Source organism: Coregonus lavaretus (assembly GCF_964263955.1).
Source record: "Coregonus lavaretus genome assembly, chromosome: 11".
Lineage (NCBI taxonomy): Eukaryota > Metazoa > Chordata > Actinopteri > Salmoniformes > Salmonidae > Coregonus > Coregonus lavaretus.
Window position 1 is genome coordinate 54,024,715 of NC_139998.1, and position 18,362 is coordinate 54,043,076.

The window sequence follows — 18,362 nt, forward strand, 5'->3', positions numbered from 1 at the left end:
CAGACGTTCCCCCCCTCTCTCTCCAGACGTTCCCCCCCTCTCTCTCCAGACGTTCCACCCCTCTCTCTCCAGACGTTCCCCCCTCTCTCTCCAGACGTTCCCCCCTCTCTCTCCAGACGTTCCCCCCTCTCTCTCCAGACGTTCCCCCCTCTCTCTCCAGACGTTCCCCCCTCTCTCTCCAGACGTTCCCCCCTCTCTCTCCAGACGTTCCCCCCTCTCTCTCCAGACGTTCCCCCCTCTCTCTCCAGACGTTCCCCCCTCTCTCTCCAGACGTTCCCCCCCTCTCTCTCCAGACGTTCTCTCTCTCTCTCTCTCTCTCTCTCTCGCCAGACGTTCCCTCTCTCTTTCTCTCTCCAGACGTTCCCTCTCTCTTTCTCTCTCCAGACGTTCCCCCTCTCTCTCTCTCTCTCCAGACGTTCCCCCTCTCTCTCTCCAGACGTTCCCTCTCTCTTTCCCTCTCCAGACGTTCCCTCTCTCTTTCTCCCTCCAGACGTTCCCTCTCTCTTTCTCCCTCCAGACGTTCCCTCATTCTTTCATGTCTAGAAACAATACACTTCTTAGTACATGCTCCTAAATGTGAAGCTGTTTAGTGTCTGTCTTTTATACACTGAGTGGACAAAACATTAGGAACACCTTCCTAATACCCTTTGCCCTCAGAACAACCTCAGTTTGTTGGGGCATGGACACTAGGTGTCAAAAGTGTTCCACAGGGATGCTGGCCAATGTTGAATCCAATGCTTCCCACAGTTGTGTCAAGTTGTTTGGATGTCCTTTGGGTGGTGGACCATTCTTGATACACATGGGAAACTGTTGAGCGTGAAAACCCCAGCAGTTTTGCAGTTCTTGACACAAACCGGTGCGCCTGGCACCTACTACCATACCCCGTTCAAAGTCACTTAAATATTTTGTCTTGCCCATTCACCCTATGAATGGCACACATACACAGTCCATGTCTCAAGGCTTAAAAATCCTTCTTTAACCGGTCTCCTTCCCTTCATCCACAATGATTTGATGTGGATTTAACAAGTGACATCAATAAAATATCATGGCTTTCACTTGGTCAGTCTGTCACGGAAAGAGCAGCCGGTGTTCCTAATGTTTTGTACACTCAGTGAATGTGTTCAGTTCTCAAGGCCCCTTTTTTATAGCCTTTAAAAAATCTATTTGATTTATCATTTAGTAGACATTCTTATCCAGAGCGACAGAAATCCCTCTGCTCTGTCGTGCCGAAGGACCTTATGCCACCACGGAAAAATGCTAGTTGATCTAGGAATTACATAACACCTTATGGATTCTGGGAAAGGATGTCCTCTTCCCCAGGAATAAAAATTAAACTGCCATAAAGGAGGCTGACAAAAACCGAGGATACCCCTCCTTCCCCCCTAGTACATTGCACACTGCTGTCAAGACGCGTCTCAAGTTTTAAGAGAAGTTTGTGCTCTCATTGTGGCGCAGCAACTAGAATCTGTGAGTCACTCTGGCGACCAGTAAATCCATTTGTTCGGGGCATTAGGAGGCCATTTCAGCCGTCAAAATCAAGTAATCAAATGACCCACAAGTCATCACTGTAATTACCTTTAAAAAAGTCAACTGTGCTGATGTGCCGAGAAAACAGCCTGTGATTCAACCACCATTTTCTGATCTGATTTCACATTGGAACAATTTCCAGCTGTAATAATGTATTTTTAATCAAAGGGTTCCTCTTTAGTAGCTGTTGTTTTGAAAATATTTGTATGAGGATTGGGGAATGACCTCCCCGTTTCCCGACACTGATTCCGATCCCCCTACTTTTTCCATCCATCGTGTCACTCCTCCGCACCTCTCTTCCTCCCACTCCCTCGCTCCCTTCGTCTTCTCCCAGAGGGCAAAGAAGGTCTATTGTTCTACCTCTGCACCCTGACCCTTGACCCACTGATTACACACCACGCGCTGCGCTGGAAAAAGGCTTTATTATCTCACACTAGACACGCCAGATCATTGTTTTACTGGCCTTTTGTTCCCTTTTTTAATCTTGTTAAGCTAAAATGTCATAAATGATTAATGGAAATGTTAGTGAGGCCCTTAACCTGGGATTAGGAGTAATCACGCTGATTTAGTGAAATGGGTGGCTTTGTCAGTTTAGTTAGTTAGTTAGTTAAGAGCACAGTTAGAAAGATATGGCATATAGAAGCATACCAGAGGAAGTTCAGGAGTAAAAACAAACAAAATATAATTATTGACTGTGTCCATAAAATTTATATAGTATGTATAAGCATGAAGTAGAGGCCTAAGCATTGTTGTTAACTAGTTTACTCCAATTAGGGAAGGCATTGTGCGGTTGTAAAGTAATAAAGGGAAATATATATATTTTCAAAGGATGTGTATATATATATATATATACAGTGAGGGAAAAAAGTATTTGATCCCCTGCTGATTTTGTAAGTTTGCCCACTGACAAAGACATGATCAGTCTATAATTTTAATGGTATGTTTATTTGAACAGTGAGAGACAGAATAACAACAAAACAATCCAGAAAAACGCATGTTATAAATTGATTTGCATTTTAATGAGGGAAATAAGTATTTGACCCCTCTGCAAAACATGACTTAGTACTTGGTGGCAAAACCCTTGTTGGCATTCACAGAGGTCAGACGTTTCTTGTAGTTGGCCACCAAGTTTGCACACATCTCAGGAGGGATTTTGTTCCACTCCTCTTTGCAGATCTTCTATAAGTCATGAAGGTTTCGAGGCTGACGTTTGGCAACTCGAACCTTCAGCTCCCTCCACAGACTTTCTATGGGATTAAGGTCTGGAGACTGGCTAGGCCACTCCAGGACCTTAATGTGCTTCTTCTTGAGCCACTCCTTTGTTGCCTTGGCCGTGTGTTTTGGGTCATTGTCATGCTGGAATACCCATCCACGACCCATTTTCAATGCCCTGGCTGAGGGAAGGAGGTTCTCACCCAAGATTTGACGGTACATGGCCCCGTCCATCGTCCCTTTGATGCGGTGAAGTTGTCCTGTCCCCTTAGCAGAAAAACACCCCCAAAGCATAATGTTTCCACCTCCATGTTTGACGGTGGGGATGGTGTTCTTGGGGGTCATAGGCAGCATTCCTCCTCCTCCAAACACGGCGAGTTGAGTTGATGCCAAAGAGCTCAATTTTGGTCTCATCTGACCACAACACTTTCATCCAGTTCTCCTCTGAATCATTCAGATGTTCATTGGCAAACTTCAGACAGCCCTGTATATGGCCTTTCTTGAGCAGGGGGACCTTGCGGGCGCTGCAGGATTTCAGTCCTTCACGGCGTAGTGTGTTACCAATTGTTGTCTTGGTGACTATGGTCCCAGCTGGCTTGAGATCATTGACAAGATCCTGCCGTGTAGTTCTGGGCTGATTCCTCACCGTTTTCACCGAGCTCTCTGCAGGTCATTCACTAGGTCCCCCCGTGTGGTTCTGGGATTTTTTGCTCACCGTTCTTGTGATCATTTTGACCCCACGGGGTGAGATCTTGCGTGGAGCCCCAGATCGAGGGAGATTATCAGTGGTCTTGTATGTCTTCCATTTCCTAATAATTGCTCCCACAGTTGATTTCTTCAAACCAAGCTGCTTACCTATTGCAGATTCAGTCTTCCCAGCCTGATGCAGGTCTACAATTTTGTTTTTGGTGTCCTTTGACAGCTCTTTGGTCTTGGCCATAGTGAAGTTTGGATTGTGACTGTTTGAGGTTGTGGACACTGTGTGTATGTATGTATGTATGTATGTATGTATGTATGTATGTATGTATGTATGTATGTATGTATGTATATGCGAGAAGAAAAAAAAAATCATATGGGGGATTGGAAGTGATGCAGACAATTACATTGATGGAAGTTACAATCTATCTGCAATATTAAAGCTGATCTACCCCCTAGAAGAAACACCCTCCTGGTTAACCCCCTCCTAGTTTAACCCCCTCCTAGTTTAACCCCCTCCTCACTATTCACTTTTTGTTTGTGGGTGTGTCCCTAATGGCACCCTACTCCCTTTATAGTGTAATACTTTTAGCCAAAGCTCTGGTCAAAAGTAGTACACTATGAAGGGAATGGTGGGCCATTATGGACGCAGCCTTTATCTTTATAAGCATGAGAGTAGAGGGACCGCCAGAGCATCATATAATGCCATAATAGGTACCAAAGTTTTAAAAGGAGATTTGAGCGTCATAATGGAAGCAATACATATCAAAGTGAAATGTCAAAACTCTCTACTTCCCTGCTTCCTGTGTGTGCAGGTGGCCGTAACGTCACCATCTCGCTGCAGTCAAGGACGGGCCACACCCACATGCCGTCAGTGGTGGGCCTGCTGGTGTTCACCCAGTTCTGGTTCTGGTTCCCTCTCTCCCACTTCCTCTCCCTGGCCTTCACCCCCACCGCCATCATCGGACTCAACAAGGACCTCAAGGTAAACATCCCACCCCACTGTATCCATGCCATTCCCACTCCACTGTATCCATGCCATTCCAACCCCACTGTATCCATGCCATTCCAACCCCACTGGCTTGCAAAAGTATTCAACCCCCTTTGCATTTTTCCTATTTTGTTGCCTTACAACCTGGAATTAAAATGGATTTTTCGGGGGTTTGTATCATTTGATTTACACAACATGCCTACCACTTTGAAGATGCAAAATATATATATTTTTTCTGGCCACTCTTCCGTAAAGCCCAGCTCAGTGGGGTGTACGGCTTAAAGTGGTCCTATGGATAAATACTCCAATCTCCGCTGTGGAGCTTTGCAGCTCCTTCAGGGTTATCTTTGGTGTCTTTGTTGCCTCTCTGATTAATGCCCTCCTTGCCTGGTCCGTGAGTTTTGGTGGGCGGCCCTCTCTTGGCAGGTTTGTTGTGGTGCCATATTCTTTCCATTTTTTTATAATCGATTTAATGGTGCTCTGTGGGATGTTAAACGTTTCGGATATTTTTTTATAACCCAACCCTGATCTGTACTTCTCCACAACTTTGTCCATGACCTGTTTGGAGAGCTCCTTGGTCTTCATGGTGCCGCTTGCTTGGTGGTGCCCCTTGCTTGGTGGTGCCCCTTGCTTAGTGGTGTTGCAGACTCCGGGGCCTTTCAGAACAGGTGTATATGTACTGAGACCATGTGACCAAGGTAATTGGTTGCACCAGATATAATTTAGCGGATTCGTAGCACAGGGGGTGAATACATATATACGCACCACTTTTCCGTTATTTATTTTGTAGAATTTTTTGAAATAAGTTATTTTTTTCATTTCACTTCACCAATTAGGACTATTTTGTGTATGTCCATTACTTTTGCAAGGCACCTGTATCCATGCCATTCCATCCCAATGCAGCCTTGCCATTCCCACCCCGAAAATCGGTCTTCTCACAAATGTCTGTAGCGTCCGAACGGTTTGGCCTAGAAACTAATATGACCACTCTATGGAAAGATGACTCTCACGAACACGATTGTTTTTGCTCTAGGATGCCCACAAGGCTCATCTGAAGATAGTCCGGTGCCAGTTTAAAAAATGAAAGGAAGTATATATGGAAGTAGTTTAATGCCCCAAAGAAAGGGTTACATATGTCCTGATCTTATATCTCTCAGATATGGGACAGACACTTTAAAACAAACTTCCTTTAGATGTATTTTTGGACTATCTGTTTTTCCATGTATGAGTCTGTTATTCAATGCATTTCTATGTGCTAATAGCAGTAAGGCCAAATTCAATGTTTCATCAAATAATGTTTTTATATATATTTTTGATACCTAAATGGGTCCTAAAATTCCAAATGAAATAGCTAAATTATCCTTGGTATGACAATCTTTAAACAGTTCCGTATGTTAGCTTAGTAGATTTGCATATGAATCCTCCTACTTTGATGGGCTAAGCAGGTAGGCTCTAGAACAGAGTCTAGACGATCCTATCCGCCAATCAGGGCTGTGTATCTAAATATATAAAAATGTGTATCAACACTCCCACACGATCAGACTGAGCATTTCAATGGCAAAAGGAGGCTCAGGGAAATAAATGATAGAAAATATATTTAGAGTTATTTTTGTGAAATAAAGTGATTTTTTTTATTAAAAAGACTGTTAAATTAAAAAGTGAGTTATGACGCAACATTAAACTAAATGAAAGCGCCTCTGGTCAGTGGTGGGAAATATAACCTCTTAAGGATCGGACCCTTTTTTTTTCCCGCCTAAAATGACATAACCAAATCTAACTGCCTGTAGCTCAGGACCTGAAGCAAGGATATGCATATTCTTGATACCATTTGAAAGGAAACACTTTGAAGTTTGTGGAAATGTGAAATTAATGTAGGAGAATGTAACACATTAGATCTGGTAAAAGATAATACAAAAAAAAAAAAAGTGTTTTCTATTATTTTATTTTTTCCATCTTTGAAATGCAAGAGAAAGGCCACAATATAATATTGCAGTTTAGGCGCAATTTAAATGTTGGCCACTAGATGGCAGCAGTGTGTATGCAAAGTTTCAGATTGATCCAGTGAAGCATTACAATACTGGACTATTTTGTATCAAGTCTGCCCAAATGTGCCGAATTGGTCAATTGATACCTTTTCAAGTACATAACTATAGAGAACATACAAAAATGATATGGTAATACAAAATGTAAGTTTACACACTCCCAGGAATGTCATACATGATGGATCATTAGCTTATACACTAACTTTCACACATCTAGATGGCCGGGCGGGGTGGGTGTGGAGCCAGAGACAGCAGGGGTTCAAACTGTAGAACCCAGTTCCTACATTTGACTATAAAAATTGATTTTATCATACAAAACTATGCTGCGTTTTATCTCTGGGACCCTTAGGATGACAAATCAGAGCAAGATTACTGAATGCAAGTACATTATTTACCTTCATAGGTGAATGTATCAAACCAGTTGCCATGATAAGTTCTGTTGTTGTGCACTCTCCTCAAACAATAGCATGGTATTTTTTCACTGTAATAGCTACTGTAAATTGGACAGTGCAGTTAGATTAACAAGAATTTAAGCTTTCTGCCCATTTAAGACATGTCTATGACCTGGAAAGTTTCCTGTTACTTACAACAGTCATGCTAATCACATTAGCGCACGTTAGCTCAACCGTCCCGTATACGGGACACCGATCCCGTGGAGGTTAACACCATTGATTTCCTTAGGGCGTATGAATAAGTTAAACGGAACATCACTTTTCATAGGGTGCTGGGCCCGGACTTTGCTACTGTTGCTTATTATTGATGTTTGACCACCACACTGTTGTCTTTCCCGTCCAGATGCCCAAGGTGCAGTACCGCTCCAACTGCAAGCCCTCCACCTTCGCCTACCCTCCGGCCCTGGAGGTGCCCAAGGAGAAAGAGAAGGAGAAGGTGAGAGTCCCCCAGTAGTGACATGACGTCACCCTGTTTTGATCGACTGAAGTCACATTCGCTGCTACTCACGGTCATCCTGAATGAAGTGACCTCAGCCAAGATCAATTTCTTGGAGGGTTTTGTTATTAAGAGTCCCTTTTTGAACTCTCATCATTTCATTTCCACGTTGTCAGTCTGAGACCATGTTATTTTGGCTACTCAGCCCGAGTCTTGGCTCATTTTAGAACAAGGGAACGTTTTAATATTGTCATAAAAAAACCGGGCGATTTTTTTGCAGTACTCCCTTCATTTAGTCTCTCTCTCTTCCTCCATTACAGGTGTCTACTGCTGTTCTCTCCATCACAGCCAAAGCTAAGAAGAAGGAGAAGGAGAAGAAAGAGAAAGAGGAAGAAAAGATGGAAGTGGTGAGTGATGTGAACACATCCTTTATTAGAGGTCTGCCAGCCCCATAGAGAACACTTTCAAATGCTTTTTTTATTTATTTATTTTTGTGTTTTTTTTGTTGCTTTCTATGTAGATGTTTTTAACCTTCCTCAAGCAAGAATCTTGTAGCCCCTGTCCCAAACAGAGCTCTGCTCATATTGAAAAGCCTATTGAGGAATGATCAGTGTAATTGGTTGTGAGGTGCTAATGGTTCACAGACCTTAACAACAGTCTCCGATACGTCCCGGCCTCTGCAGTCTGCAGCTTCCGTCACTGATAGTTCTGTCCCTTTAAAGTAGCAGTTCTCAGGAAATGAGTGAACTATTCCCCCGCTGAAATCTAATTAGCATAACACAAACATCCCCATCAAAATCTGTCAGTTTAAGCTAGAGACATCTGTTTTTTGCATGTGCATCACCTTCAGTCCACCGCATCCGCCAATGGCAGCCTTCCGCATCTGAGGTGGATGGTGGCCGAGCTACAGCAGTGTTTGTCAGACCATGAGACACATCCCGAAAAACAGGGCTTAGACTCTTATGGGTTAATGTAGCAGTTCTCAGGAAATGTAAGTGAACTATCCCTTTAAGGAGCAGTTCTCAGGAAATGTAAGTGAACTATCCCTTTAAGGAGCAGTTCTCAGGAAATGTGAGTGAACTATCCCTTTAAGGAGCAGTTCTCAGGAAATGTGAGTGAACTATCCCTTTAAGGAGCAGTTCTCAGGAAATGTGAGTGAACTATCCCTTTAAGGAGCAGTTCTCAGGAAATGTAAGTGAACTATCCCTTTAAGGAGCAGTTCTCAGGAAATGTGAGTGAACTATCCCTTTAAGGAGCAGTTCTCAGGAAATGTGAGTGAACTATCCCTTTAAGGAGCAGTTCTCAGGAAATGTGAGTGAACTATCCCTTTAAGGAGCAGTTCTCAGGAAATGTGAGTGAACTATCCCTTTAAGGAGCAGTTCTCAGGAAATGTAAGTGAACTATCCCTTTAAGGAGCAGTTCTCAGGAAATGTGAGTGAACTATCACTTTAAGGAGCAGTTCTCAGGAAATGTGAGTGAACTATCCCTTTAAGGAGCAGTTCTCAGGAAATGTGAGTGAACTATCCCTTTAAGGAGCAGTTCTCAGGAAATGTGAGTGAACTATCCCTTTAAGGAGCAGTTATCGGGAAATGTAAGTGAACTATCCCTTTAAGGAGCAGTTCTCAGGAAATGTGAGTGAACTATCCCTTTAAGGAGCAGTTCTCAGGAAATGTGAGTGAACTATCCCTTTAAGGAGCAGTTCTCAGGAAATGTGAGTGAACTATCCCTTTAAGGAGCAGTTCTCAGGAAATGTGAGTGAACTATCCCTTTAAGGAGCAGCTATCTGTCAGCCCTGGCAAGGCCCCACAGCCCCTCTCCACTGATGTGACCAAGTTACCCATGAAGCACACAGCTGGAATACACAACATCACCGACAGCCCCTGTCAGCCCAGCGCCAGTATTCCTTTCAGTGGGACGTCGACTGCTGGGCGTTATCGCTATGTTTGATGGTGTCCACCGTGCTAGATTTCACGTCCTCGTTGAGGGATGGCTCTGCGATCTCAGGCGAAGTTGGATCGGCTGAGTTTGATTGATTGGGCTTGGCGTCATCGAGGTTAACGAGAAGGGGGAGTATTTTAGCCCTCGGTTATATCAGTGTGTTAGTTTAACCAAAGGCATTGGACAGTGGAGATTTGTTTCATTCTCTCACACAAACACTGTGTGGGAGTGTGTTTGTTTTAGTGAAAATACACACGTAGACAAACAGGAGTGCTGATACGAGTCATTGCACCGCTATGGTCCAGTTTTCAGCCTAGCGTCAGATGGTGCAGGGCATTGTGGTAACAGCCGGTTCCACACATGCATGGTAGAGGCCTGGGCAGGGGACAGATAGGAGGCAGGGAGAGCCTAACACATGCATGGCCACCAAGTGCAAGACAACCGATAAGGAGTGTATCACCCATCTCAAGATAAACACATCTTCCAGAGATTAAGCTTTTGGTTGTGTCAGGAAACGTGTGAAATGAAGGCACACTTTATTCCGGGGGTGACGCTTACTGCCGTCGACCATCTATTTTATCATCCCAATGCATCATCCCAATGCATGGTCCTCTGTAGCTCAGCTGGTAGAGCACGGCGCTTGTAACGCCAAGGTAGTGGGTTCGATCCCCGGGACCACCCATACACAAAAAATGTATGCACGCATGACTGTAAGTCGCTTTGGATAAAAGCGTCTGCTAAATGGCATATTATTATTATTATTACGGACTCACTGAGTCGTGGGTTTTCCTCAGGAAAAGGGGGGTGAAACGCTCAAAATTGTGTTTGTTGGACTCTCAGGAGGTACAGGAGGCTGAGAAGGAGAAGAAAGATGAGGAGAAGGAGAAAGAGAAGGAGAAAGAGAAGGAGAAGGAGAAGAAGAAGGAGCCTGAGCCCAGCTTCCAGCTGATGGAGAACCCTGCCAGAGTGATGCCCGCCCAGCTCAAAGTGCTCAACATGCCCGAGACGTGCCGCTACCAGCCCTTCAAACCGGTACGTACGGTTGGTGTGTGAGTCTGTGAACGTGTGTGACTTTAAGTGTGTATCTGGTAGGAATGTGACACATTAACGTTTTTTTTTTTTTTTTTTATGAACTGGTGTTATAAAAATCATTAAATGACGTGAATTCACAATTCAGATATGGTCCTGCGTATGACCGCTAGGGGGCAGTGCAGTTGAATCTACCGCATCCTGGCTAGCTACCTTACTGCTGTCCCCCACCTACTCAGCAACGATGGTACTAATGCCGTGTTAGCTTCTCTGTCATGTTCCTCTCCATGTTCTCGGTTGTCAGTCCCACTGTTCATCAGTGTAATGGCTCGTTGCAATGATGTATGACGGCGTGTTCATAGACGTTCAACAATCTGTTGTTGTTTGAGAGCTCGCGCTTTGTACTTCATTGTACAATTTCTCCATCAGGGCCGTCACTGTTTTTCGACATGTCATCTTTTAGTCTGGTTCTAGATATGCCATCAGGGCCGTGAAGCCGACATCCTCTACCATTTGACAATGGCCGCATATCAACTGCAATCAGCGCTGTGATTTTCTCACTCCGTCCTTTATCGCACTGCTGCCAGCAACGGGTTGGGTCTCACGGTTCCTCCCTTTAAGCATTGCACCTGTACTGCCACTGTAGCTCAATTCCACCTCGCAAAGTTTGCATTTCATCACCTTCTGATTTAACTTCTCAAAGGACTGCCAGACAAGACTTCCCTGCCGTCGCTTCCCTGTCTCACTCTCTGCCATTTCCCCGTCTCACTCTCTGCCATTTCCCCAACTGTTAACGATGATGACGTGCAGAGCGCTTTATACAGTGCGTTTGGAAAGTATTCAGACCCCTTGACTGTTTCCACATTTTGTTACGTTACAGCCTTATTCTAAAATGGATTAAATGTGTTCTCCCCTTATCAATCTATACACAATACCCCATAAGGACAAAGCAAAAACAGGTTTTTAGAAATGTTTGCAAATTTATTAAAAAAAATATAAAACTAAAATATCACATTTACATAAGTATTAAGAGCTTTTACTCAGTACTTTGTTGAAGCACCTTTGGCAGCGATTACAGCCTCGAGTCTTCTTGGGTATGACGCTACAAGCATGGCACACCTGTATTTGGGGAGTTTCTCCCATTCTTCTCTGCAGATCCTCTCAAGCTCTGTCAGGTTGGATGGGGATTGTCCCTGCACAGCTATTTTCAGGTCTCTAGAGATGTTCGATCGGGTTCAAGTCTGGGCTCTGGCTGAGCCACTCAAGGACATTCAGAGACTTGTCCCCAAGCCACTCCTGCGTTGTCTTGGCTGTGTGCTTAAGGTCGTTGTCCTGTTGGAAGGTGAACCTTCGCCACAGTTTGAGGTCCTGAGCGCTCTGGAGCAGGTTTTCATCAAGGATCTCTTTCCCTTGATCCTGACTAGTCTCACAGTCCTTGCCGCTGAAAAACATCCCCACAGCATGACGCTGCCACCACCATGCTTCCTCATAGGGATGGTGCCAGGTTTCCTCCAGAGTTAACTCTTGGCATTCAGGCCAAAGAGTTCAATCTTGGTTTCATCAGACCAGAGAATCTTGTTTGTCCTTTAGGTACTTTTTGGCAAACTCCAAGTGGGCTGTCATGTGCCCTTAACTGAGGAGTGGCTTCCGTCTGGCCACTCTACCATAAAGGCCTGATTGGTGGTGTGCTGCAGACATGGTTGTCCTTCTGGAAGGTTCTCCCATATCCACAGAGGAACTCTGGAGCTCTGTCAGAGTGACCATCGGGTTCTTGGTCTCCTCCCTCACCAAGGCCGTTCTCCCCCGATTGCTCAGTTTGGCCGGGCGGCCAGCTCTAGGAAGAGTCTTGGTGGTTCCAAACTGCTTCCATTTTAAGAATGATGGAGGCCACTGTGTTCTTGGGGACCTTCAATGCTGCAGAAATGTTTTGGTACCCTTCCCCAGATCTGTGCCTCTACACAATCCTGTCTCAGAGCTCTACGGACAATTCCTTCGACCTCATGGCTTGATTTTTTCTCTGACATGCACTGTCAACTGTTGGACCTTATATAGACAGGTGTGTGCCTTTCCAAATCATGTCCAATCAATTGAATTTACCACAGGTGGACTGCAATCAAGTTGTAGAAACATCTCAAAGATGATCAATGGAAACAAGATGCACCTGACCTCAATTTTGAGTCTCATAGCAAAGGGTCTGAATAATTATGTAAATAAGATGTTTCTGCTTTGTCATTATGGCGTATCGTGTGTAGATTGATGAGGATTTTTATTTATTTAATCATTTTTAGAATAAGGCTGTAATGTAACAAAAGGTGGAAAAAGTCAAGGGGTCTGAATACTTTCCGATTGTACTGTATCCTTGGCAAATAAGTTTAAAGATTTTTATCTCGTCCTACTTACAGCATTGTTGTGTTACATATTTGTTTTATTTATTTTTGCCTTTATGATGATGATGATCCGGACCTGTTGGTGGTAGTTTTAGTTTTGTGATAACTGCACTGTGTTTTAAATTTGTACAAAAATAAAACATTTCGGTTAGCGTTTTTTTTTTTTTTAAGTTAATGATCCCAAATTCGTTTAAATGTCACACCCCTAGTTTCTGTCTCCAGCGATGAAGCCGTCTTTTATCAGCCATCTTTTATGAATCTTTCCAACCAAGTTTATAAGCCCTAGTTGGTTGGTTTTGGCCCAGATATTTTATATCCACACAGCCCCTATCGTCACCCGCTGAGTCTTAAAGTTGCCGGACAATAAACCACTGTACTCTGGTCCTGCGCAAAATGTTGACAGCTTTCCTCAGTAAATAACATGAGATATGTAGTCACCCACACACTTATCCTAATCCCCACTCCTATAAAGAGCAGTATCGTTTGGTTACATGTCAAATCAACACACGTCGAGCTGAGAGCAATGCATCATGGGTCATATCATATGACACTGGAGTCTTTTTGCTCTTTGCTGTCCTTTAAATTATTTATTATTTTATTATTATTATTTTTTTAGAAAGGTGGTGTCTTAACATAAAGCGAACCATTGTTGTGGGGCCAGGGTATGCCTCCCACTGACCTTCCCACCAAATTGTGGCGATTCGATTTCAGCCAATCAGAGCACACAGCAACTGTGACAAAGATCTTGTAGTGTGGTCTGTGAGTAGATTAGTGTTACTTAGCTGCGTAACGTAGATAATGTAGGAGTAAGAATCTAGTCTGGGCAGTGCTCACCATACCTGATGCTTTAGTCTGGACCTGAAACAGACCATATCTGTAACAACCATATCTATAACAACCTTATCTATAAAAGGGATGTACAGTGATAACCAAGCTGCTTGATGTACAGTACTGTACAACCACTGCAAGGGCAATGTGATAAGAGTATGAGGCAACCATCCCCTCAAAATCCTCACAAAAACAAATACCTGTGCTTTCTTGCCGTCATGATAAATCTCTTCACTGTGTAATCCCTCACCACGTCTGTGTAGTGTTTTGAAAGTTCCTCTCGGCTTCAGCATTATAAAGACCTGTTGCAGTCCCTCACTTCTCGGGCTTCAGCATTATAAAGACCTGTTGCAGACTCTCACTTCTCAGCTTCAGCATTATAAAGACCTGTTGCAGTCCCTCACTTCTCGGGCTTCAGCATTATAAAGACCTGTTGCAGTCCCTCACTTCTCGGCTTCAGCATTATAAAGACCTGTTGCAGTCCCTCACTTCTCGGGCTTCAGCATTATAAAGACCTGTTGCAGTCCCTCACTTCTCGGGCTTCAGCATTATAAAGACCTGTTGCAGTCCCTCACTTCTCGGGCTTCAGCATTATAAAGACCTGTTGCAGTCCCTCACTTCTCGGGCTTCAGCATTATAAAGACCTGTTGCAGTCCCTCACTTCTCGGCTTCAGCATTATAAAGACCTGGTGTAGTCCCTCACTTCTCGGCTTCAGCATTATAAAGACCTGTTGCAGTCCCTCACTTCTCGGCTTCAGCATTATAAAGACCTGTTGCAGTCCCTCACTTCTCGGCTTCAGCATTATAAAGACCTGTTGCAGTCCCTCACTTCTCGGCTTCAGCATTATAAAGACCTGTTGCAGACTCTCACTTCTCGGGCTTCAGCATTATAAAGACCTGTTGCAGTCCCTCACTTCTCGGCTTCAGCATTATAAAGACCTGTTGCAGTCCCTCACTTCTCGGGCTTCAGCATTATAAAGACCTGTTGCAGACTCTCACTTCTCGGGCTTCAGCATTATAAAGACCTGTTGCAGTCCCTCACTTCTCGGCTTCAGCATTATAAAGACCTGTTGCAGACTCTCACTTCTCGGGCTTCAGCATTATAAAGACCTGTTGCAGTCCCTCACTTCTCGGCTTCAGCATTATAAAGACCTGTTGCAGTCCCTCACTTCTCGGCTTCAGCATTATAAAGACCTGTTGCAGTCCCTCACTTCTCGGCTTCAGAGGTTTACATGGACATAAGCCTTCTGTAAAGCCTTGTTAAAATGTGTCCAACTGTTGCATAAGCATGCTAGTCAGTGTTGACAGTGGAGAGTAAGTGAGAATTAATCAGCGTGGGGTGCAGCGTGTTTTCTGAAGTCGAGTTGAGGTTATTGTGGGGCGGGTGATGTTTGATGGGTGGTACCGCTCAGTTGGGGAGGCAGACAAGATAAAAAGAGATTAAAATAAGACACCCATCATTGGTCGAACAGCTTACAGTCGCTCATGTCATTGGTCGAACAGCTTACAGTCGCTCATGTCATTGGTCGAACAGCTTACAGTCGCTCATGTCATTGGTCGAACAGCTTACAGTCGCTCATGTCATTGGTCGAACAGCTTACAGTCGCTCATGTCATTGGTCGAACAGCTTACAGTCGCTCATGTCATTGGTCGAACAGCTTACAGTCGCTCATGTCATTGGTCGAACAGCTTACAGTCGCTCATGTCGTTGGTCGAACAGCTTACAGTCGCTCATGTCGTTGGTCGAACAGCTTACAGTCGCTCATGTCGTTGGTCGAACAGCTTACAGTCGCTCATGTCATTGGTCGAACAGCTTACAGTCGCTCATGTCATTGGTCGAACAGCTTACAGTCGCTCATGTCATTGGTCGAACAGCTTACAGTCGCTCATGTCATTGGTCGAACAGCTTACAGTCGCTCATGTCATTGGTCGAACAGCTTACAGTCGCTCATGTCATTGGTCCGTGTCCCCTATCTGTCTCCAGCTCCACACCGGCGGCATTATTATCATGAAGGACACCAGCGAGGAAGAGGAGGAGCTGGTGGAGCCCGTCTCCGCCCATGGCCCCAAGATTGAGGAGGAGGAACAGGAGCCCGAGGCCCCTGAGCCCTTCGAGTACGTCGATGAGTGAACGCCCTCCACGCAAAAGGTATGTGTCCTGCACCAGTGTTTACCAAATGATGGATCTGGATCCATTGATGGTTTGCAGCTCATTTGTAATGGGGTTCACTCTGAAAGTGTGAGTTTAGCTGTGTAAACAATGCTGCCATCGCCAAACCCTTCATCTGTACAGCATAGAGAGCCCAGCTAGATTGCTTTGTCGTTTTTGTTCCTCATTCCCTCCCATGAAGGGTTGTACATACATGATGTATGTTAAACAAGATACCATTAGATAGTGTCATGCCCTTTTGGATTAGAAATGCTCTGCGAATAAGATGATTTCAAAAAACACACCAGTGTGGTCAATATATAAATACATTCTTAAAGTAACTGTCCAATGTTTCCAGAGTTCTAGGTGAAATAGTTTTCCTACCAAAAAATTGTAATTGAGTATATTAAAAAGCAGCTTTTCTGTGTTGAATGGTGTGGGCGTACCCAAACAACAGAATGGTGTGGGCGTACCCAAACAACAGAATGGTGTGGGCGTACCCAAACAACACAATGGTGTGGGCGTATACCTGCAATTAAAAATATTAATGTCAGTAAACTGCTGATTGGCCGGCTCATCCTCCTCAGGAGGAGGACATCGTCCTCTATGAGGAAATGGCAAGCATTTTTTAAACGATCTGATATACAAGTTTGAGGTGGGTTTTTTATTTTTTATTTTTCATGCAATTTATGCTTTGGTCAACAACATTATTTGGGTACGAGTTAACAGAATATGACTTTTAAAAGTAAGATTTTTACTGGACAGTTACTTTAATGACAGTCTTTAAGTTATAAAAATTAAAAGTTAATTGCCATTTAATAAACATTTGAATATAGATATGCCAAATTAACAAAACTTTATTGTAAAAAGAAGCAATGAATTAGGGGTGTTTTGTGATCAAACACAGAGCCTGTTCAGGTGGTATCCTAACCGCTCTGTCCTTTTTGTTCCACAGGTGGCGTTACCAGGCTTCTACAGGAAGAAACTTCACATCCCAGAATGCACCTCTGTCTCCCCTCCCTCCCTACTTATTTTACACGTTCCTTCCCAGTCCCGGCCCCCTTTTACATTCTCTTGTTAAATGCTATCATTTTCTGTCAGTACAATAAATAAAAAAAAGTGGAGCATGTGTGCTTATTTTTGTTCCTGTGTGTATATAGCGTAATCCCCCTAATCCTACACATTTAAGCTGGTTTATATTCTCTCAGCCTGCAATTATTCTGCCCAGTCTATCTTACACAAAACACAGTGAACAGTCTCCCTATCACACTGTGTCCTTGCCATACCCATGGCTTGAACACACACTCACATTGAATGCACAAGGACATACTGACCCACGCTTAGACATACATGTCAGATTTGAAGGAGCGTAAACGTAGACAGAGGTTTTAGTCTTTGGCTGCAAAGTGCGAACCGTTAACACTTGTTGACGGGAAGAACGACGTCGAACTAGATGAGGCTGTTTCAAATTGAGTTTAAGTGGCACATGGTGTTTGTTTCCCCAGTTGGTTTTGGTTGTTTATGAAAGCCTGTGGAATGCCAGTTGGGGGTATGGAGGCAACGTTTGATATTTAACATTAGAAGCAACTGTTCTTAATACTTTAAGGTCGTTAGTGTTTATTGAGTGGCTGCTGTTAAAATGTGCCCTCTTTATTCCACTGCCATCTGGGGAAAAGATGAGAGTTCACATGAATTGCTGCTGGGCAAGAATGAAGGAAGCAAGTGTGGTGACATGAAGCTGCCATAGAATGTGTTGCATGTCAGAAAACAATTAACTTAGTTCATTTTATGTAGCTACAAATGTTTGACCTCAGTTATTTTGGGGAGAGAAGTGTGCTTCACTGCTTGAAAACAATCAATAGTTATTCCTCCTCACTAGTCCTTTCTACCTCAGCTATTTAGTAACACTAACCCATGTACAGTGAGGGAAAAAAGTATTTGATCCCCTGCTGATTTTGTACGTTTGCCCACTGACAAAGACATGATCAGTCTATAATTTTAATGGTAGGTTTATTTGAACAGTGAGAGACAGAATAACAACAACAAAATTCAGAAAACGCATGTCGAAAATGTTATAAATTGATTTGCATTTTAATGAGGGAAATAAGTATTTGACCCCTCTGCAAAACATGACTTAGTACTTGGTGGCAAAACCGTTGTTGGCAATCACAGAGGTCAGACGTTTCTTGTAGTTGGCCACCAGGTTTGCACACATCTCAGGAGGGATTTTGTTCCACTCCTCTTTGCAGATCTTCTCCAAGTCATTAAGTTTTCGAGGCTGACGTTTGGCAACTCGGACCTTCAGCTCCCTCCACAGATTTTCTATGGGATTAAGGTCTGGAGACTGGTTAGGCCACTCCAGGACCTTAATGTGCTTCTTCTTGAGCCAGTCCTTTGTTGCCTTGACAGTGTGTTTTGGGTCATTGCCATGCTGGAATACCCATCCACGACCCATTTTCAATGCCCTGGCTGAGGAAATTTGACGGTACATGGCCCCGTCCATCGTCGCGTTGATGTTGTCCTGTCCCCTTAGCAGAAAAACACCCCCAAAGCATAATGTTTCCACCTCCATGTTTGACGGGGGGATGGTGTTCTTGGGGTCATAGGCAGCATTCCTCCTCCAAACACAGCGAGTTGAGTTGATGCCAAAGAGCTCCATTTTGGTCTCATCTGAC

General features: G+C 44.0%; 1 protein-coding gene across 1 annotated transcript in view; it reads left to right on the forward strand.

The window, feature by feature from the left end:
* Positions 1 to 16,816, forward strand: part of LOC311137447 (26S proteasome non-ATPase regulatory subunit 1-like) — a 73,601-nt gene extending 56,785 nt beyond the window's left edge. Inside the window, exons 20-25 of the mRNA XM_084171953.1 lie at positions 4,251 to 4,420; positions 7,264 to 7,356; positions 7,677 to 7,763; positions 10,135 to 10,326; positions 15,523 to 15,687; positions 16,643 to 16,816. Coding sequence (XP_084028079.1) covers positions 4,251 to 4,420; positions 7,264 to 7,356; positions 7,677 to 7,763; positions 10,135 to 10,326; positions 15,523 to 15,669 — 689 coding nt within the window. The 3' untranslated portion in view covers positions 15,670 to 15,687; positions 16,643 to 16,816. The remainder of the gene's footprint in view (positions 1 to 4,250; positions 4,421 to 7,263; positions 7,357 to 7,676; positions 7,764 to 10,134; positions 10,327 to 15,522; positions 15,688 to 16,642) is intronic.
* Positions 16,817 to 18,362: the final 1,546 nt, after the last annotated feature.